Below are 23,337 nucleotides of genomic sequence, written 5' to 3' on the forward strand. Positions count from 1 at the left end.
TCCCAAGTAGTTTGGCAAAAACAAACAACCCAAAAATCTCCTGCAATTTGCACATCTTTGACGCACACGCTTCAGTGTGCAAACGCAGAGGCATTCAGATTTTGTCAAAATCCTGTGCATCCTGCCCATCAGATTAATATAAAAAGAAGCAGTCGGTGGTTAACAGCTTTACTTGAGTAGGTTACTCCAGTATCTTTCTAGCATTACTAACCACAATTTATCTTCTCCGATTTCATGCATGTTCTGCTTGCTTCCAAACAGCGAATGACTTAGCAATTTTGGTGGCAGAACCCAAGTCTGAGACTTCCTAGCCGACGGTGTCAGGCTGGCTTTTGTGGTGGTGTTTTTTTCTTGTTTTTTTAAACATAGAATATGAAACCAAAAAAAAAAAAAAGAAATTCCACTCTTCCTCATTTCTAAAACCTTGCTTTCTTTTATTGTTTTTTAAATGCATCTCACTTTACCTAAATGAAGATTTACGCAGCTTCAATTTTAGCATAGGCAAAACCAAAGAGGATGCGAAAGTTCCGAAATTACAATAGCACATTTCTTGCTCCTGAAGCACCCAGAACCACTTCCTCAGCAGTTTCCTGCCTGTCTGGGCTTTTATGGTTAGAGTTCACAGCACTGACACGCAGCTCGACCTAAAACCATAAATACTGCTTAACAATGATCAGTCGGCTCTTCATCAAGAATTAAGATCTCATATTCTCTTTTTGAGGTATTTGCAGTATCATTCTGAGCAAATGCTCACCCAAACCATGTAAACAATGTGTATCTCTGTAATAGACATATTTTCAGTAGCTCCTGACAACCAAACAACAATTGGCAAAATCTTACTTAGCATTTGTTGTTAGGGAGGGAGAAGAGTAAATTTAAAAATGCACCTTTCACACAGAGAAGCTAATTCTTTTTTCTCCATTTGCACAGCATCCCTAATGTCCTCTCCCGCTCTGTGAAATTAATAATGATCTCAACACAACACTACAATACTTAGAAAAAGATTGGACTCTGTGAAGCTGAAAAGACATTAACATTTATATTAAGTCATTTCCTATTATATTTTCTCCTCTCCCCAAAAATAATCTGTTACCATTTGGAGCAATCCTGATGTATAGCAATGCACTTTCTGTTCCTCCTCTGCAGATACCTCCCTCTGTGACAGTGAGCTGTAAATGCTAGCTGCTAATCAAGAGATATGGTCGCAAAGTGCCTGGTAATGAGCAGTTTCTTCAGGAAAGATGACATAGTTTGCTCATAAACATACGAAAAGGTCGCCCTACATGTGCCATTTCATTAGTGCCACCATGAAGTTAGCACCTGCGGTTAGATACATTATAACAGAGTTCATTTGGAGCAGGAATAACGTCACCCTACTACAGAAAAATGGTTTAACATGGTGAGATGATGATTGTGTTTACAACAGACATTATCAGCCTCATTCTGAGTTGATTTTAAAGGGACTTAAGTCTTTCAGTGTGCCATATTTACACATAAAGTACCCCATGTGCTCTACACAAAAACAATCTTATCTCAACTCAATCACAATGCAGAGAATCTATCAGAAGTGTAAGCCTCAAAGATGAAAATACCTGGCTTCTTCCTCTGCGTCGGTAGTTCCTTCGCACAATGTTCTTGTAGTTCTCATTCTTTTTGGTCAGGTAGTAAAAGAGCACACACTCTGCCACCGTCTGAAACATGAAACAAATGTCATTTCTTATGCCTTGAAAAAAGGGAATGACACAAAAACAAAGGAGTGAAGAGGGAGAAAAAAAGTATACCTTTCTCTCTAGAAAAGACGCAATCAGACTGAAGTTTTTGGGGTGCTGGATGAACCTGTGGAAGCACAACAAAGGCAACAGAATGAATCCAAAATAATGGTAATTTCTGGAAAGTCACAAAATACCACGAAGAGAGTGCCTGGGGGTGGGATGACATCAGCGATCACACAGAAAGAAAATGAGAATTTATGACTCAGCTTACCTAAAAAAAAAAAAACAAAAAGAACAGAAAAAAGGAGAAAAACAAAAACCCTGCTTTAAATCTAAAATCTATTACATAAATAAATATTTCAATAAATAAATAAAACCGGTTACTTAGTATTTCTTTTAGATCAGAATTGTTAGAAGAAGAAGCTGAAGTTTATGTGGGGCCAAACTTTAAAGTTGACGATTTTACAGCACGGGTTTGATTTGGCTGCCTGAACCGCCTCTTCTCAATTCTCACGAAAGAGGAAGAGTCACTTCCTTACTAACAACTCCCTGACCCTTTCTCAGTCACACATGTTTCACAGGGAGTAAAAGACGCAGTTCGCCATGTAATATAAAAAGCAAATCTCAGGAAATTTTATGAACGTAAGAGCTGAACTGAAAGTTAATACAGCATCTGAAAACAGAATAAACCTGTAAAGATGAAGGAAAACCAACAGTCTGGTCATATGCTGTGCTGTGGGTGTCCAACAGCTTCTGTTTCTAGCAGTGTTATTATCAAAGGAAAGGAGCTTACTTCTCTCTGAACGTGTCCTTCTCTTGATCGCTCCACATATTCATAACCTGCCGGTCCTTGTACACCTTCATGGGATCACCCATCAACCCATTCATGTTGATGAACTTGATGCGTTGCTGCTCAGCGTCAAACAGCATAGGAGGGATGACTGCCAGCTGTCGCATTTGCTTCTCTGTGTTCTAGTGTCCACGCGTGCCACAAACCCACACAAGACAGAGAAATCAACATCCTGGAGTGAGGGGGCTGATCTCCAGAGAGACATACAGCCTAGTGCTAATACAGACATGCACTCTCTTAAAAAGTTGTGTGGTAGCACATGATGTTTGAAGCATTTGGAAAACAAGCACAGAATTTCAGTGTGATTTGGTGACTCAACAGGCTCTGTTATGCTAGGTCTAATAGCAGCTCTCCTTCACAGACTTATTTCCCATCACTCAATTATTTGCAACGTAACAAAGAACCAAAACCTCAGGACTGGTTTGTAAATGAAAAGCACTGTCTTGTTGTCAGCTTTCCAAAGACTGAAGGTTTGCAGTCTAATCGACTGACAATAAGTAATCATGACACTGTCAGGAATAAGTACGAGCTTTTGTGCATATTTTTGTGTGTTAGAGTCCAGACTTCAGTTTAGTAGATGAAGCTTGTGATGAGGAGGAGGATGACGTTTTATCTATATGCCAGTCACGTTGTGTCTTTCCTTTGTGTTTTCACTTCTTTGGTGAGGGGGACCCTGTCTCAGATGATAAAACATAGGCGTGATCCTTCATATCGTGAGTCTGAAGGTGCAGACATTAATTAAAATTTGCATTCTTGGCACTTTTCTCCTCTACCTTTGGTGTACTTTGCATGTGACTGGTCTGTGATATTTTCAGTGACTATATTTTCAATTTGAAAACACACTTTGAGAACTGAATTTCATTTCAACTGGAGTAATTATTAGCTTTTGTACTTTAAATGCCCCACAACACTTGAATGTCAAAATATTTTTAATACTAAAACTCTTCCCAAAACCTGTAAATCTCCAGGCAGTTACTTAGCTGTGATTTTGAAGTCCATGCTAAAGTTCCCCATTCTCTGCCTGAAGGTTTAGATTCATCGCAGAACAATTACACAGAGTGTAACGGGCAAGAACTATGATTACTGAAGCTAAGGCTATGGGTCAACTGTACAGATTACACAGCACATAAAGCAAAGAGAAAGGAGGTAAGACTACCAGTGAGAGAGCCAGTAGAAACTGCCAGAAACTCCTAAAGCCTTTGAGAGCATTCCAGCTGAAAGCAGCTGTGCTAGCTTCTGGGTTGTGGTGGCCTCAAAAGTATAGTTGGTCATTTTTTTAACCACTTAAGCCCCACGCCCCCGGTGCCGGGGCAAAAAGGAGGAGATCACATTTAATTGGTTATAACACAGGTGAGAAATGTAAGTCCAGACATGTGTGGTATCCACAGAAAGCTCTGAATCTCAGCAAAAATGTCATATAAACCATTTCTATAACCGCCAAACACACCAAAAACAAGCCATGATTAAACGAGCAGTTACGTAAATGCGCAGAAGTCTGCTAAACAAACAAAACCAAACAAGAATTTCTTCAGACTTCATGTATCAGGCTAAAGAAAGGCTGGTTATCTTCTAGATTGGTTGAAGTGATGTCAACGTGACATTGTTACTGTGATCCTGTTGGCTCAAACGGTTAAAAAGAGGGGCCAATCATGCAAATTGACCAAAGGAAACCAAAGTTACAGCCCCAAAGGCCAATCAAACGCTCTATGCACACTGCAGAAAAGGGCCATTACCATGTAAATGTGTGGTTAATTCTTCAAAAATATTTTTAAAAAAAGCATTTTTAGGCCTGTTAATAAAATTAATTAATTTCTGCTCTTTAATACATAAAAAAAAAAATTCCAATGGTATGGTGTCCAATTGTGTGCCGAAAGTGGACATTTTTGTACAGCGTCTGGATATTCATGTATTGACAGTGCTGTAATTTTTCCACTGTTTCACTTTAGAAACATAAATTTTTGCACAGAGGATGTTTAAATGTTGGTTACTGAATTACTGGAATGAAATGTGAACTGAGGCATATTTTTGAAAGGGTTATATGCTAAGAAATGTAAAAAAATTAAAAAAAAAAAAAAAAAAAAATAGGCGAGGATTAAATCTACATTGTCATTCTGCTTAACTGCATTTATCCATGTGGCTAGAGACTGGTCACATACAAAGTACACCAAAGGTAGAGGAGAAAAGTGCCATGAAGGCAAATTTTTATTCATGCCTGCCAAAAAAGTGAAAATACAAAGAAAGACAGCGCGCCTGGCATCTGGATAAAGTGTCATCCTCTTCCTCACTACAAGCTTCATCTCCTGAACCGAAGTCAGGACTCTAAAGATGTATTTATTCCTGACAATGTTGCGATTATTTATTGTCAGTCGATTAGACATGCAACCCTCCAGTCACTGGAAAGCTGATGACAAGACTATCATAGCCGAAGCAAACCAAACATTTCCCACTGTAGTATTTTCACATTTAAATTCACCTAACAAAACACAAGTTGACTTATATTGAAGTCAGAGCAAATGCATTGTTTATGTCAGCAGCTCTGGCACTGCTCTGTCAATGAATCGGTTTGAATTATGACAGAGAGTAAGGAAACAAGGAGGAACTGCTAGTGATCTGTTCAGATGAAGTGCTGCAGGCAACAGCACACCTCTGACTTCTTAGCAAGGTAACCAGCTTTCACTTTTACAGCAAGTTTTTGTTCAAAGACTCACGTTGTGTCTTTCAAAAAACAAACAAAACCAAAAAAAAGATGATTGTTCAGCATGATGATGGGAAAGGCCAATTACTGACAGATTTTCTGGTCCTTTTTTCTCTTTGTACACCTATAACTGTGTGAGGTGCAGCATTAAACTGGTATCAATACTGCCACCAGTAACTGCAGGCGTCACCAAAAAAAAAAAAAAAAAAGAGCAATAAAAAACATCCAAAGTGCAGTGAAGCTAAAATGCTACACATCAATATTTGGCCTGAGCTGCACTTACCTTTAAACCAGCAGCAATTAACATATAGACAATTTTTAAGCTCACAAACTTCACATATTTAATACGAAATAGGTGAACGCTCACATATACAGATTTACATATTAAGGCATAATCACATTTCTCCCAACTTGACTGGGAAGAACTTACAAATACAAGATGCACATGAAGACCAAGTCTAGGGGCTAAGCCACTTTAAGAGTAGAGCTTACCTCATGCTCTGATATTCCATCAATGATTTCAGAGACTTCATGTTCACTGCGAGCTGCAGATGAGGTCAGCCCACCCCCTCGCTGCCCAACACGGCTACAAAAAGAAAAAAAGAAGACCCGTTCATTCAAATCTACCCACACACTGCTGGCAGTGAGCTACCTACATCACATGATGAAACAAATCCACGTTAACGCTTTACAAGAGCAGCAGTAATAAGGCAACAAATCAAACTGATTGAGTCTGTTACATTAACAGTGTCTGTTGTGCCGGTAGGGAAAACAAATCATCCCACCTCTGCATTCGCTCCTGCAGCTCTCTTTGCTTGCGGATCTCTGGGAACTGTTTCTCGTAGTACTCCCGCACCTTGCTTTCCTTGGCTCTGCGCCGTGGGTTGTTTTCAATGCGCTCCACCTTCTTCTCCCAAGCCTCCATTAGCTGGTCATAGCGCTGGCAAAACTTCTGTTCCTGAAGGATCACAGAAACAAAACGAGCTCAGTCTAATGTGGATCTATTTAAATATGATCCTTACGCCATATTGGATTTGAACTAGGAGGAGTATTACGTTTGAGAAGATGCATTTCCTGAAGATTTGACAGGAAACCTTAAAACACACGGCAACCCTCAAAGAACAAAATGATTTTTCATATTACGTCTCCTGGGTGTATCCTACCATGCACCCCTGTGTGTTCAGAGGGGGCAAAGTGACGTGTTGGTATTCTACGAGGAGTCTAGCCTCGAGTCAAATCTCCGGCAGACGGCAGCCAACTGTTTTCCCAGCATCCTCACAGGCAGGCTGTAAAGCAGGCCATTAACCCTGGTGGAGACACGACCCTCGACGGGCTCATAAATTACAATGTAACGTCCCCCTTCACTTTGCCCACAAGGAGCTCCTCACTTTGAGAAGAGTGGACACCGTGACACTGATGAGGTGCTGCATTTGAACCTTTTTTTTTTTCTTTTTTTTTCTTACATCAACTTACAATACAGAATATGCTGTGACAGAGTTCCTCTGGCACCAACTGAGAGATTAGATGCTACTTTCTCATCATATATTTTTTACTTTTGGATACACGCAAATGTCAGTAAAAAATAATGATTTCCTGTCAAGTCAGTTGATTTTACAATGGCTGCCTGGCTCTAGCATCAGAACTCACCCCATTGATCTCAGCTTTATTTATAGTCGTGCTCTTTAGCTCAGTCTTACTCAGGCCCTGGCAGGCTGGAGCATTGGGTAACCCTGTACACTGCTCATTACAGTGTACAGTGAATTCAAAATTATACTTTCAGATGACAACATGGGTTATTTTTTTGGTTGGTTTTGAGAGCAATTGTTTCCCAGGAGCACAGTGCAAGTACCAACAGCAGATCATACCCACAACCTTTTTTTTTTTTTTGTATGCCTAAAATGGCCACGCACTTCAAGGAGCAGCTGGCCCACTTTCATACTAGTCATCTGTCACGGGCTAAGGCCAGCAGAGAGTCAAAAATGTGAAGTTCTATACTTACCCACTGCTTACGAGCATGATTTCTCCTTTTGAAGTATAAGATGAGCTTCTTCCTCATCGCCTGGTTTCTAAGAGGAGAAAACAGAGGGCAGAAGGATGGGAATAAAAGAATAAGGTGAGAACATGTGAGGGGGATCCAATCATTGTCAGACACTGCTCTGGCTTTCATCATATTTCTCTCACATAATGGAGCCAAGCCTATGATGTCCTCAAGATCCTCAGGTACATTTTCTATTATTTCAGGAGCTTCTGTGCGGCACTTCTTTTCTCAATACAAAAATAACCACATAAACACACACTCTCTCTCAGACTCTCACACACTCACATAAACACAAACAATGCCTGTCCTTGTATGCCACCGCTCGATAAACTCAAACTTGCTTCTGGGTGGAAAGGACAGCGAGGGGAGCCAAACTTATAAAACTTGTCTGTGCTGGGAACAGCCAGCCACAGAGCTTCAAATAAAGGTCAGGGCCAGTAATCTCCTTAGGCAGCCACTCAGTTTGTCTCTTTCTTTGCTGCAAGACAGAGTTTTATTCCTGACACTTAATCTGTCACTTGTAAGGTCACGTTCCCCACTGATTAATGTAATCTTATTCTACATTAGTCACTTCAGCTGAGCCGCAGGGTCCTTCAGGTCATGGACAAGGACGGAAAACTAGGAAGTGGGCTAACAGGGGTGTATGACTCTTGTGAAAATTTAAAGATAGCACGATAGCATTCAGTAAGCAGAGATATAAATGCTGACGATGGCCCTGCTCGCATTCCCAACTTTTTATCTGTAGTACCAAAACCAAGTCAGATCTACAGAGCCTCAACCCCCAACCTACAAAAACACTCCCACGCACACACACATACAAACACAGACACATGTTGAGCTGTGGCATTGCAGCAGGGTTGAGGAAAGATAAAAGCTGCCAAATCCAGCTAGATAGTGTAGATGTCCACACAGTGTGGCCTATAATGGATGAGAACTAACTCACTATGGCAAAAACAGGACTGATAGATTAAGCTCTTTAAGGACAGAGATGGCTTTGTCCTCTAGACACCAGATGGCAAAGGGAAAGATTAGCAGCCCTGAACACTTACAAAAGGTTTCCTTTGTCCTGCTGTAAGCCGGTGCCATTTCTGAGATATTGGAGAACACTGTAATTTGGCATTATACCTCTAAAACATGACGGCTGAAAGACGCATTATATGCAAAATTGTGACAGATGTTCTACAGCGGTGCCACCACACTAAGAAAAAAAAAACAAAAAACTTTTCAAACCTCATAATTAGAATTTGCCGTTACAGTAAACTGCATACAAAAAGGATATCTGTAAATGTCCTTTGTGACACTACTACTACTGTGTGATGATACACTGAGATGATGAACTAGGATGGAGACAGAGCTCCACAGAGATACTACTAGTCGCCTATCCCAACATGAATACCAAGGTTATCAAACCAGTTAACAAAACAAAGGAGTCAATTGTGCAGGCTCAAAGCGACACACTGGTATTTAATAACATAAACACGAAGAGAGTGAAGACAGTTTTCAGTTAATTGCTTTGAGGCAATAATACTGATCAAACGATGAAGGGATCAAAAGGGGTGAAGACAGCAGTGTGCGGGTAAGAGGTCAGACACATCTTGTGGTGCGCCACTGCCCAAACTACAGTGCCAACGGTGCAGGCGAGCCACTACACCCTCCCAGAGTCGTTTGATGTGTCTCACTGTGAATTACAGTCCTTAAAAGATTACAGATAGACATAAGCTATATTGACAGACATGGCAGTGCCACACAGGATTGTATACTTTCTGCTCCTCTCTTATTCCAGTAGGCATTTTTTTGTGTTTGCTTGTCTTTTTAACCCCTTAGCCTCCCTATTGTTACACACATTAATTCCATCAAGTCTCACTACTTAGCTTATCTCACATCCCCCTCTGAAATGTCATTGTTTGTAGTCTGCCAGTGGGTAAAGGATAGTTGAAATATGGGATGTGGTGGAAAGCAGCTAGTTTCTCACACTGAGGCAATATAAAACCAATGCAGGGATTAATGGCTGCTAAGGTTACCAAGTTTCAATCGTTGGAATTATAATAAAAACAAAAACAAAGGCTAAGTTAACAGAATATAACAGGAATTGCCTTGTGTGGACCTCATTTACATTATGTAGGTGTTGTTGCTCTTAACGTTTTACTATCATGGTTTCAAATTCCTTGTATACACTGATTACACATCAATCAGTCGCAACATTAAAACTAGCTCCTGAGTCTTCTGCACCTCTTCCTTGTGCTGCTGAAGCAGTTCTGACCTGCCAAGGAGGATGACTCCCCAGGACTTTAGCAGCAGATCCTTAATATCCGATAAGTTGCAAAGGAGACCCTTTGCAGTGAGATCAGCAGGGTGAAATATTAACCAGTTAGCAGCTGGTAAGGCAACAACTACAACAACAAGACAGAGAACACTATGATTTAAGTTGTGTGTTATGTTTCATAATAATATATCTGGAAAGGAGAAGTATGAATTGACACTACATCCATGGTTTAAAGCACTCAATTTGAACATAATTTGAACAAAAAAAACTAACTATTTTCTTTATATGTTACCAAGTATAAAGGGAGTCATTAACCCTTAACAGATGTCTCTACCAGCAAACTGCAGGTCCTGGTGCCACTGATGATGGTTTCCAAAAGCTTGAATAACAAATCCTTTGTGCCTACATTACCAGTATATGCCAGTCGACACCAAAAGACAGGAACCAGTCAACCATAGCAACTTATATTCCTCCGCTTTGGTCTCTGTGGCCTTTTGACTTTCTTGTAATCCGGATTCAGCTTCATAATATTTCTCAGTACATTGTGTCGCTGTGTGTGGTTACGACAGGCTGCAAGCTGACAGGAAATGCAAGCAAATGTTTTTACATCTCTCTTGACAAGTGAATTTGCACTGCATTTCCTCCCTACCATAAAACTGACTTTTGTTCTTTGTTTTTGTTTTTTTTTTAAACACAGGTTTCTGCCAGAGGGCTGTGTATGGTTAGTTTTGATTCAAGAAGATCAACTTCTTGAATCAAAACCAACCATACACTTAGGTAGGTCAAAGGTTTGTGCTGTGCTAGAAGCAAGACTATCGGTCCCTGTTTCTTAAAGTGCAGACACACAGAGACACAAAAAAGGGATATTAGGTAATTAGAACAATGTATATATTTTTCTGGTCTGAAAGCATCTAATGTTTTGGTAGGTTAAAGCAAAATCCAGTTTTCCCAGATGAACACTGTTTTCACCAGATCTTCTTCAAATCTCTTCGCTAATTTGGGAAAAAGTGGCCCTAAACATCCACATGATGTAAAAGAAATCATTATTTAGAAGAGAACACCCTGCACTGTTGAAGGATCCAGTTCTGACACCGATGTTCACCATTTAGGACAGAGGTCAACAGCAGCAGTTCTTCAATCCCATGTGCATCAACACACACTGACTACCAATGACCTTATCGCTAATTCACCAGTTTTTGAACCACTTTCAGTGGTCGGTCTTTGCCAAAATCACTTGGATCTTTAAAGCTGCCTTTTTCTCCTCCATCTTCGTGTTCACTCGCAGCTTAATTTATTCTATTGCTTGACAGGTGCGATTGTAAAAAAAGACACAAAAACCACAACACTGACACAAAAAACTTAATCTGTCAGTGGGATTAGCGCTTTGGCTAAATCGGTGTACATCTTTAAATACATCCGTTTGTAATTAATTTATATAAAAACATGTCCATCAAGAGCTCTAAAGTGACATTTATCCCACAGGAGGTCCCATGTCAGTTAACATATTCAATACGTTACACCTGTATTTTAGTGTTTGTGTATAAAAGACTTAGTGATAAGAGTGTGTAGGCATATATAATGACAAACTCACATTTTGATGTTTTCATGGTACTGCTTGGTATCAGATGGCTGGTTGTACAGAGGCTGGATTGGAGGGAAAAAAAGCTGATGAACAGAAAGCCATTTTTTTCCAACTGTATAACAGATAAAACAAAGGTCATATGTCACTTTTCCTTCCAACATGTCATGAATATGACTCTCACCTTACAGCAAAAAAATAAATAAAATAAAATAAAATATGACCTTAAACCACAGGGTTTTTCCTGAGGTTACTGCTCAAAAATAAAATGTCCAAAATAAATATAGTATTTCTCTGCATACACTCTGGATAAACAATCTTAGTATCAAAACAAAGCTAAAATTTGTGAGACCTTATCAGAGGTGTAAATACAGGTGTCAAAGTAACTGAGGATGGAAGAAAAAAATCTATATATATATATTTTTAAGAAAATATGAAAAAAAAGACCTTTGAAAATATGCTGCAGTATACAAAACTCCAGAAAATCATGAATCACCATATGGATATTATGTGTGCATAATATCCATATGGTGAAAGTTGCAATAGCTGCAATGCTGCGGAGTGAAACTGAGAAAAGTTGCAGAGGTTTTAGTGAAGACATAGCCAGGCGTATTGCAATTTGGCACAGTGAGTGAAAATTGAAATTTCTTAGGTATTAACAGCATTAACTTTCTTTACATGCCTAAAGATTTCTTGTATTTGAATATTTTCTGACGAATTGCCCACATACATGTGCATAATGGGCCTTCCATGAATGTAATGGATAATCTGTGGGCCTGAAAATTCTGAGGGGCAGTAACTTTGGCTTCTATTGGCCGATTTGCATGACTGACCCCTCCTTTTAATCATTTGAGCCAGTAGGATCACAGTAACTTTCACAACGTTTACATCAACCCCACCAACCAGAAATTGCAGGGCGAGAAATACAAGTGAATGCAAAAAGCACAACACTTACCATTGTTAAATTCAATCGCTGTAACTGTCGGAAAATGGCAACGTTTTGGCAGGAAAGGGTCTGAGGCATTGTGGGAGATTTTCAGGAAATGAGAGATAGCCACGACTTTTAAAGTTTTGGTATAAAAAAAAAAGCAAAGGTAAGGCTGAATTCATGTTACAGTTTTTAAAAGTGAAATATAATTTCGGTCTTCTTTTGTTGCTGGTTCAGTGAATTTTGCTCAGCGCGTGATGAAAGTTGCAGTTTTGGGATCTATGCAATATCAGCTTTTAGAAATTTATTATTTAAGGGTTTCAAGAGGTTAGCAAGACTGATACAAAGCTGTGACTGACAGAAGACCGATAACATGATATAATTCAATCCAGCGAACTCACTCATAAAACAAATAAACTAGGGATAGTATTTTGCGTGGGCTCTTGAATAGGCTCATTAAAAAATAAAAAAAAAATTTAAAAAAAAACTTAAAAAGCCAAGTGGACACACTCAGTGTGCTACTATGCATGTGGGAGTAAGATGTATGGACAGCCAGATGGCCACACATAGTATATCAGGATGTAGATGAAGAAAAACACAGTAGTCTGGAAATGTATAAAGGAGCAGAAGTACTCATTTCAGTACGACTGCTAGAACAAGCAACATGCGAGTCATTTTATTTAAAATTAAATATTTAACATACCACCTAATGGAGCTTTAAGATAGCACACAAATGTTTTCACTTCATTATTTTTAACCTAAGAACTTGGTCATGATGTGATCAGGCTTGTTCCTCTCCCCTAAGCATCCTTTGTCCCTCTAATGTGACCTTGTGAAAAAACACGGGGGGTGGAGGAAAGGGAAATGCTAAAACTGACTTGTGAGATAAAGTAAAGTCTCTACTCACCAGCTCTACCCTGGGTCCCAGTCCCTCCAGTATCCTGTGAGCTTCTTCTGCCTTTTTCTAGTGAGCAAAGATAAACACAAGTAGAACATTAGCCGGCCGCCTGCACCTCTGCCATCACCACGGCAACGCAATGAACATGCTAACTTGATCACTAAGGCTACACCACTTCTTGCCGGCTGGATGGAGAGATGGATGCGTTGACTATTATTAGAGCTTTTAACTGAAGCTGGGCCGCAGCTCCTTGCCTCAGCACCCTCTCCCCTTTCTCTCTCTCTCTCGCTCAGATAAAAAATAAAAGATTACTCACCACCCCTGAGCAGAGAGGTAAGAGAGGAAGAGCAGGCGGGCAGGAAAGCAAGTGGGAGTGGAACAAAAAATGAGTGGGAGAGAAAGAGCAGAAAAAAAGAAGAGAAAAAAAACACAAGGAACAAGGAGGGGTGGGGGCTACAAGGCTTTGGTACTTATCTAATAAGAGACATCTGATGAAAGACAGAGAAAGCTCCGAGCTACCTACAGCCATCAACCCCTTAAAAAACAAAATTCCTGGTCCAGGGACCATAAAACAAGAGGAGGGGTTTTGGGGCATGAAGCTGGGCAGTTAAAAAAAAGAAGGGAAAAAAAAGGAGGGGGGGGGGGGGGGAGACGACAAAAAACAAACAAACAAAAAAAACCCACACACCCCCATCTCGGGGTGACCTCTCTGCTGCTCTGCTCCTCCATACATTTATATTTAGCTCCCTCCACTAGACAAATGTTGAAAGCAGTGGCCCAGACTGCTCCTCTCAGTGCTTTTTCATGCTTTTCTTTATTCCACTATGTAAGCCTAATCAAACAGCCCCTCCTTGGTGGCACGCTGCACACTCCGTTTCACATCTCAGTTCATTTTCCTCAATGATCAATCTGAACTGCCTGGGCTTCAGCTCTTTTTCCACTAGTACTACCTCAACGCGACTTGAAGTGGTACAACCCGTCTCGACTTGTTTTCCATTACAATCGAGTACCGCCTAAGGTGGCGCGGGGTCTTTATAGCAACGCGTCCGAACGTCTCGTGACGTCATTTGTATGCGACAAGAACACGACAACTAGGGCGGCCTGCGGCATTTTTCAGACTCGTGTCCACCGTGTTGTTTCCGTGTAGCCATTTCCCTTGTCGCCTGGTTTTAAAACCGGCGGTTTCAATTTTCGTGAAGCAGAAGCTCTAATGACTCATCGTGTGATGCCTCTGACTAGCCAATTGGTGGCACACAGTTTTTCGATGTCATATTTTCCAGTCGCCCTGGATCGCTTGGAACCGCGGTCAAGTAGGTACCCAAAAAAAGCATATATGGTATCAGGTGTTATCACGTAATGGAAAACCCTAAGTAGGTACTAATGGGAAAGGGCTATTACAGACAGGATTGGCAGTATAAAACAAAGAAGGGTGGTGGATGGAGAGGAGCATGTGGGAGAAATGGGTGGGTGTGTGATGGAGCCTACACGCTTCACCTCCCATCATGTTTCTTCACTGTAGAGGTAGCAAAGGAGGTGTTTGGGGACCTTCTCCTAAGTTTATACAAGACTCATGCAAACAGACTTGAAAGTGAGACCCCAGAGAAGCTCAGCACAGCTCAGCTTCAGTCAACACAGGCTGACAAGTAGGTCACCTGAGAGGGAATCCAAATGACACAGGTCCTACCTTTAAAACTACCGTGCATTTCCCCTTACTATGAATGCAAGCAGAAGCACTGATGCTTTACATATGCACAGCATACATATCTTTCAAATGCAAATACTGTATCGGGATGTTATTATTCTTCCTTCAGTCTGATTAGAGTTTTTCCTCATTCCTGTTGCTCGTCACCAGTGAGTAGGTGTAACAGGCTGCAGAGTGTTGCCTCAGAGAGCTTGCTCACTACAGAAGCAGTTAATGAGCAGCAATTATTAAAAGCAGCCTTTCATCCTCAGGGGAATTGGGAGACTCAAGGATTTATATTCATTTCCTGGCTGTGACACTTTAAGCGAATTTGAGAACAAGACTGCATGATTTCTGACCTCAAACCGCTTGAAACACACATTCAGATGAAAATACTTGAAATGGCATGTTCAGAGATAAAGAGTGAGGAGGGGGAGCAGACAAGACTATTCTGCTTATTTCATGAGGGAGGGACGATGCTTTTAATAACTGCTCTCTCGATCCATGTCTACCACAGATAGCCCATCACACAACCGAAGCGGAGAAGCTGGTTCCATTATTTCAATCACACTCCCCTGTGGTAGCACACTGGACTTAAGGGCTGCGCAGTTGTAAATCAACTATTTTCTCCAGCAGGTCATTGCTTAGGCTGCTTCCCCCGCGACCCGGCCCCGGACAAAGCGGATGAAGATGGATGGATGGATGGAGGTCATAAGCTCAAACTAAAACTACAATAGTGTGGTTTTTTGTTTGTTTTTTTGGGGGTTTTTTTGTTTTTTTTGGGGGGGGGGGTGTAATGTGACTACAATCACAAAACCTGTGAAACTCCCATGGGGGGGGGGGGGGGAATAAATAAAAAAAAATAAAAAAAACAGGTACGAAAAGATAAAGCCTAGAGGGCAAACTTAACACAGAATAATGAAAGAATTTAGCATAGCTCAATGCAAGTTTCACAAGCCAGTGTAACACAGGATCTTTTTTCCTGTTGTGTTTTGTGTCCGTGTTCTAAATATGAGAAGAGTGAAACCGAGCTGAGCCTTCCCCAGAGTTGGGGGGCTGTCAGCAGAAATGAGGCTGTAACCCTGAATGAGAAAGCTGAGCAGAGTGTAGCAGGAACAAATGACAACACAAAGACATGAGCTCAAAAGGGTACACGGAGGCTGAAGTAATAATAGACAGATGCTTAAATACACACCTGTGTGTGGCGACATGTTAAAATACATACTCAAGGTGGTGTTCAGCACACACCTACCAGTGATTATTTTTGTTTGAAATTGGGTATAGCACCAAAGCTGAGGGACATAAAGGATGCAAGTTATTTTGCAACCTCTAAAAAAAAAAAGCAAACATTTGAGGATATATCATTTGCTTTTAAAAAAAAAAATAATAATTTCGAGTGCGCAAGCTCTAACCTCCACAGCTCTGTGTGCTTTGAGTTTGAGTGCATTAATACACACACACACACACACACACACGCACGCACGCTCCAGGAGCCGTTGAGTCAGATGTTGCCAGGCGTAAATGATTTCTATCTAGAACAGGCCATTTACTGTTAACTGTTGTCTGCAAAAAAAGATGGGGCTGTACAAGTTATTCTAAGATTTCCTGGCGTTTCTAGAAGCAACCGTACACCTTCAAGTGTATTATCACCTCTGGGCTGAGTAGAGTTTACACTCATTCACATGTAGTATTTAAAACCAAGCCAGAAAAAACTGTTTTCTCTCAGCATGATATCTTTACTGCCTCAGATCACAATACCTGGATTCATTTAATATCTTACTGTATTATGTTAAATTTCACTTTTCTAAGATCATCATCTTTATATTTTAATTATTATCTTGAATAAAAGTGAAATTCTCTTTTGAGAAAAAAGTTGAAATGTGGAGATTCCAGTTTCAAGACCCTCTAAACAATGCCTTGTGTAGTTGAGTTCATGAAATCTTACATCATTTTCCGTTTTAGTTACAAGGAAATTTCTCTTTTAGCACATAAACACAGTATAAAGACACTGAAAAGATGGTGCAGAAAGCTGCACCTGGCCAGAAGGGAAATAAGCCAGAAATAAAAATTTGGCTTGATTTGTAAAATATGAAATAGCAAGAATATCAATGGTTACACCCTTGTGCAATAAAAAGGATGCGTGTTGTATCACAAGATAAGACAGCTGTCCAATCTGTTTTACTAAATCATCAACACCAGGCATTTTGTAGAGGGTATAGAAGCTGTCTGGAATCTCTACATTTTAGCTAAAATAGTATTTTGACTTCAATCGCAAAATTTTGACTTTATTCTCAAAACATAGAATAATTTCTTAACATGGCCCTAAGACTCCTTCATAGAGAAGGAGAACAAATAGAAATAAATTTAAAAAGAAAAAAAAAAAAAGCTCTTTTTTTTTTTATAGAAAGGGAGGGTGAAGCAAAAGCAAGTTGGAGGGTCGGCAGTAGGCCAAAGTACACCAAGTCAGTGAGAGGGAAGTGGGAAGTGTTACAGAGGTAACGCTACAAGTCAGCGATTTGTACACATCCAGATAACTCTTAAGCAATGTCCTGCTATTTCGCAGAAATGCTTTGAGTCGGCTGTGCCTGATGACAGTAATAGTTGTGAAGGACAACCCCAGCTCTCCTAAAAGGGCTTTTAATGCCATTTGTGGCCATGAACTAGCAGAAAATGATTGTTCTCTAAAAACCAAGCTTCTGCACAAAAACAAAACCTGAAGGCAAACAAATGACGCAAAAATGTTCTGCTCTGCAGCCAGATCCAGGACACACAATACCAAGATTTGTCGGTTTGTTTTTTGTGTAACGGTCCGACATACCACCTTTAGCCAAAGGCAAGGACATAAAACGTAGCTGTAAAAGACATGGGCTACGACCAACACGTCACTTTGTGCTACTGGAGCCTCCATACACGGACTCTGAATAACACAGAGAATGGATGACCCTACACTGACATGCCCATGATGATTCAAAACAAGCAAAGATGGGGGGGGGGAGTGTCCCTGAACTGGGTTTTTTGTTTTGTTTTGAATGACATTTAATCAGGGTTAAAATTTACACCTTTACGATCAATTCTTCATTTTTGGTGCCTTGAATGTGCCAGAAATGTTGACAATATTGAAATTTGCTTTGTTAGCAAACAATTAGTTGTTTACCTGTTCCTAAATCCAGCTTCTTTTCCTGAATCTGGGGGCACAGTGAAATGAAAGGAGGACTTCCCTTCTTAAAATGCCACTTTATTAAAAAATAAATAAATAATAATAAAAAAAAATGGAGGTGCAAACCTCCTTCCAACCACTAGAGGGACCGAGAGCACAGAGAATCACTTCAAATATAGACTTCTGTACACAACATTCTCTGCAGCACATAATTATTGCCTTGATTTGGACTTTTTAAATAAATAAATAAGACTGGCCACATTTTCTAATGAATTTTTTTATTTTTGCTTCATTTTTCTTTTTGGAAAGAATTGAGAATTTGCATAAACAGACCTGCATAAAAGACACAAGTGCATTTGTATCATTCCCTGATATGTGTATGTTTTTTGTTTGTTTGGGTTTTTTTGCATGCATACACCTGTAAATTCATCATACTTGCTATGCTGACCTTTAGGAAGTCGTTCTGCCTTGCCTGACATTAAAGACTAGAGAACAGGTATGAGACGCATCTGTGACACTCACCGTCTCTGTTACACAATTTAGGGTTGGGCTTTTTTTCAAGAATTTAATCAAATAAGGTATTTAAAAACGACAGATCACAATGAAAAGAAAAAGAAACATTCTTGCAGACTGTATAAACCCACCATGAGCAACACACACTTTGATTATGGTGTAAGTGTATTAATGAAAATCACAAAAGTACTATAGACTACTTGTATGTTATGCGGTTTCTTTAAAGCTACACCTGCTGTGCAATTTAGATTAGCTTACAGAAACTATTTTCAAACTCTGAGCAGCTTCTCATCTCAAAATTAGCATACATCACACATCAGAGAATGTTCAGAGGACAGCACAACTTAATTTAGGGGCTTATCGTGCACCAGCCAAAAACCACCCAAACATGAGGAAACGGTTGCCCTCCTCCACTATTATTTACTTGTGCTGATAAATATAGTCAAAATGAAGTGAAACTATTTCAAATGCAAGGTGCGTGCGTGCGTGCGTGCGTGCGTATTCCACTGACCCTGTTCTCATCGTAGATGATCTGCACCAGGCTGCGGTGCTTGGCCTCACTTGGTGGTGGCGAGATGGGTCGCTCTGGCTCATGGGGCTTTGCGGCCTCCTCCTCCAGCTGTTGCTGTAACGTGCGTGTAAACAAAGATGACAGTTAATGCTTAAAATAGGGCCCTGGACTTCAAGGAAGACCTGCGGCTCACAGGTTTCTGCTGTGAGGTTAGACAGTGTGCATTAGATCAGCTGTCCTTCTCTAGCTCTCCAACAGGGACAGCATTAACTGTCCTATTTACTGTAATAGCTATTAGCACCCCAGGGTCTAGTTAATCAAAGAGTTACCAAAACAGCTTGTAAACAGAGCCAATGCCTGGTGTGTAGCTTGAACATCCATTGACTAAAAAAAGAGAGAGAGAGAGACAGACAGAAAAGAGAGAAATAATGACATGAACATGTGGAAAAACAACACCAGACAAATACTGGAACAGAGGAAGTTCTTTAACCTACTAGTCATCTTGGCAGGTGACCAAGCTTTACTTGTGATTACACTACAGAACCAGAGGACTTAAGGAAACTACTGGGATAGGGCAGGGATAGCTCAGTAGGTAAAGTGGTCGCCCCATGATCGGAAGGTCGGCGGTTCGAATCCACTTAACGGCTACCCTGAGGTACCCCTGAGCAAGGTACCGTCCCTACACACTGCTCCCCGGGCGCCTGCTTAGTGGGCTGCCCACTGCTTCACTGAGTGAATGGGTCAAATGCAGAGAAAAACAAGTAATTTCCCCATGGGGATCAATAAAGTATCCATTATTATTATTATTATTATTATTATTATTATTATTATTATTATTATTATTACTACTACTACTACTACTACTGTGGAGCATTTTGGCATTCAGAAAGAAGCTAACCAGTTTATAGAAAGAAAAGCAGAAATCATAAATGGAAAAGCAAAGTGTAAATGCAACCAAAGGGGGACTGCTATTCAAACTGTGCATTCTACCCATATGTGGAAGAGGCTAAATGTACCAGTCAGGATAATTAATCCGCCCACACTTTATGACACCAATATGCAGCATGTGGACACAGCCACTTCCTTCTGACTTTGAAAACGGAAGGCGGCGAAGAGCTTAAAGCTATTAAAACACTTTTAGACACTTAAAACACGACACAGAAAGCTGGAGCTTAACAAATTCACTTTTAAATAGGACATGCTGCATATGTAGAATCGACCTATGAACAACCGTTTTCCTTCTTATTATTCAGCAGTGCCAGTCATCCAAGTCTGTGTCTAACAGTGATTTGCTAGTTAGCAAGAAATTAACCGTTAGCCTGTTCTTAAACTCCAAATACTTAAAATTACCTGATTAAATTATCCAATCACAATTTAGTTTTCTGTCCTCCTTCTGAGATATGTTAGGTAGTGCTTAAACTCTGAACTATTAAACCATAAGAACAAGTGTCCAAATTAAACTTGTATCAACAGATGAGATGCAAGGTGGAGAAAAATCTGATTACAAGGACTGTTGCATTTAATTTACTACTTCTTTTCAATCGCTACATTGAAAGAGTCAGACCCAAGGACAGACTTTCAGTAAAAGCTTGACAAAAATCTAATACAGCAGCAAGTATAGTCTGATACTTATAAGAAACTCAACTTAAAAAGCATCATAAGTCTTAATCAGGTAAACTACGTGAATGTACTATTGCTGTGATTTATTACTATTACTGAAGGTCCACGGCTCCAAACCATATTAAAGGGACCTCTGGCTAATATGTCGGGCTCCGAGTTGGGCTCGTAGCCGAAAAATAGCTTTACTTCGTTGTCTGGGTCAACTTTGCTAGCGAGAGACAGAGAGAGGCGTTGAAAGGCTGCTCCAACGGAACTTACCGTAATTGTCGGGCTATAAGCCGCTACTTTTTGCACAAGCTTTGAACCCTGCGGCTTTTAGTCAGGTGCGGCTTTTCTATGGATTGTCCATGATTTTTGTCATATCGTAAGACGATTTGTTTTGTTTGTTCTGCTGTTGTACGGCACTACGTTGCCTGGCGGAAGGATCGGGGTTCAAGAGTGGTATGTTAGTCACATGTCCGTCCGCCAGGCAACGTAGTGCCGTACGAAGTAGCGAGAAAAACAAACTTCAAAGTAGCGCTACGCGTTCAGCGGGAGGCGTGGATGATGAGCGGCGATAAACTTGCGAAAAGCAAGTTATGCCCAACTCAACCGGTGGATTCTGACAGCGTGGAAAAGTGTGAAAACATCCACGATCAGCAACGGATTTTGAAGGGCTGGACTGCTGCATGATGGAGAGGAGGACTCCGACACTGACAATGAGGATTTCTTTGGTTTTGAAAGTGACAACGAAGGAGAGAAGCGGAGAGTGGATGACGAAGCCATCCTGAGCCTGTTTGTATCCGACACTGGAGGAGAGGACTTTGGTGGTTTTAGTGCGTAGGAAGAAGAGAAAGATGGTGGTGAATGACTGACTTTTCTTCTTGTTAAAGCTGTGTCACTGCACCTGAGCCTAAAAGGTAGTCCGAATCTATTTTTCTGGTGTGCTGTAGGTTACTGTTATGTACTACATGTGCAAATATGTACCCATAACTTGTTTTTCAAAATATTAATAAAAGGGGTGTGTCTCCAAACAGCCATCTCTTTCCTGACAATTCCCTTTGTGCATATTCTCTTACATATGATAAGTCAACATTGAAACACCTGCGGCTTTTGGTCAGGTGCGGCTAATGTATGTACAAAACAGGATTTTCCCCTGATTTTAGCTTGTGCGGCTAATATTCAGGTGCGCTTTGTAGTCCGGGAAATACGGTATTGTTTCGGAGGAAAACACGAACACAGCGTACAGTTGAGTCTTAATAGCTTACTTACAGCTGGGCTCGTCAGGCACTCTTCTTGGCTGCAGTGGTTATTATTATATTTACATGCTTCCAGCTCCTGTTTCTGCTCGATGATAACTCGTAGTTTTCCACTCGCCTTTTTCTCCCTCCTCGCGCTCACAGACACATAACGGGTATGGCAGTGCATTCTCCCTGCAGCACGGACTACACTGCCCATGAGGCTACATTCTTTAGAGCATGTAGCATTCTGCCTATTAGCTTAGCACAACAACAACAAAAGGCCACTCTCTCACCCAGGAAACACGCAGAGAAAGAGCGTCACCCTGTAACCATGGCAACCGTAACGCTGCCACCTGGAACAACAGAACGTAGCTGTCAAACCCAAACAGTCCTGACCCGCCACAATATGAAACAGGAAAGTACCGCCGTGTAATCCATTTATTTCAACAAAGTAACTGTATTGTAAATACCACCTTTTTAAACGGTAACTGTAACGGAATACAGTTACTCATATTTTGTATTTTAAATACGTAACGGCGGTACATGTATTCCGTTACTCCCCAACACTGCATTTCTGACACCCTCCCAAAGTCTATAAAAGACACAAAAGAGAGCTGAGATCTTACTTCCTGTTTACCTTATTTCAATAAGATTCAGTCTATGGGTCTGAAAGATGGAGACAGAAACTGGAGAAGTGTACTCAGCTATAAGTTATCTGGAAGAATAGACCAAGTGCTGCTGACCATACAACGTATCTACCAGTTAAGTCAGCCACGTTCCCCTCCCCACTTCCCCTTCTGATCTCCTGACAGGGGCTTCAGAAAGGGGAGAAAGGAAGCCTCCAGAGGATCTACTTGAGAGGAGTATAAGACGGATCATCTTTTGCCATTGTAGCCCTGGATAAGAATCTGGTGAGGCAAACAGACATCCCCACAGAGAGCCCCCTTCCCTGTTCAAACCCACCATGAAGTAAAATAAAATAAAACAGCCATCCTGAGCTTGGCTGACATGAATCATGCTGGCTGTAACCTAAACCTTAACCGCCACCCATTCACCAACTCTGCCAAAACCTTTTAATAAAGTTTTAGCATGCCACCTAATTAGTCCAGATGTTTTAATGCTCGAAGAGAGCCGGACTGTAAAAATATCCATAAAAAATACTGTGTGTATTAAGCGACGATGATGATTTATGCTGGTGAGCAGCTGAGTTCAGATTCTCCATCATTTAAAAAGGTTCGACACCAAGGTTGAAATCCAATAGCTGGCTTCATTTTGGTTCTTGTGGTAATTTGGAAAAAAAAGAGAAAGGAGGCAGTTCTCAGTTTCAGCAGTCGTGTTGTTCATGCCAGCAAATTTTACAGCAATAGTTGATTTATGTTAGTGTGGCAAAAACAGGACAAACTAAAGGACATGTTGTGATGAGATTACATCAGCGGTGACACCAATGAGGTCTCAGACCACCCTCATCTCTGATGTCAGGGCCATCATTTTACTGTCAGCTTGACTGCGTTACTTAGAGCGCTGTGCAAAAGTTTTGAGCCACTCTCATTTTTGTATTTTTTCCTTCCAACCCAGACTTTCTTGTATTTCTTTTTATTAAAGTACTGTTGAGCAATAGCTCTCATGACTTTCTGAGGGTCTTTCAATTTGCTGCTTTTTCACTCCCGCTACT

The 23,337-nt window shown here is 40.7% G+C and overlaps 1 protein-coding gene across 2 annotated transcripts in view; it reads right to left on the reverse strand.

Annotated features, from left to right (window-relative positions):
* ncor2 (nuclear receptor corepressor 2) overlaps positions 1–23,337 on the reverse strand; it is a 94,001-nt gene that overhangs the window by 33,265 nt on the left and 37,399 nt on the right. For both annotated transcript variants that reach the window (XM_085367134.1, XM_085367133.1), the window contains exons 6-14: positions 18,826–18,939; positions 12,973–13,029; positions 11,150–11,202; positions 7,257–7,323; positions 6,043–6,215; positions 5,750–5,843; positions 2,506–2,684; positions 1,782–1,836; positions 1,593–1,691 (exon numbers count right to left, since the gene is read on the reverse strand). In XM_085367134.1, the coding sequence (XP_085223260.1) occupies positions 1,593–1,691; positions 1,782–1,836; positions 2,506–2,684; positions 5,750–5,843; positions 6,043–6,215; positions 7,257–7,323; positions 11,150–11,202; positions 12,973–13,029; positions 18,826–18,939 (891 nt within the window). The remainder of the gene's footprint in view (positions 1–1,592; positions 1,692–1,781; positions 1,837–2,505; positions 2,685–5,749; positions 5,844–6,042; positions 6,216–7,256; positions 7,324–11,149; positions 11,203–12,972; positions 13,030–18,825; positions 18,940–23,337) is intronic.

This window comes from Diplotaxodon limnothrissa, linkage group LG12 (genome assembly GCF_057381915.1).
Source record: "Diplotaxodon limnothrissa isolate DT_005_m linkage group LG12, D_limnothrissa_male_GT1.1, whole genome shotgun sequence".
Lineage (NCBI taxonomy): Eukaryota > Metazoa > Chordata > Actinopteri > Cichliformes > Cichlidae > Diplotaxodon > Diplotaxodon limnothrissa.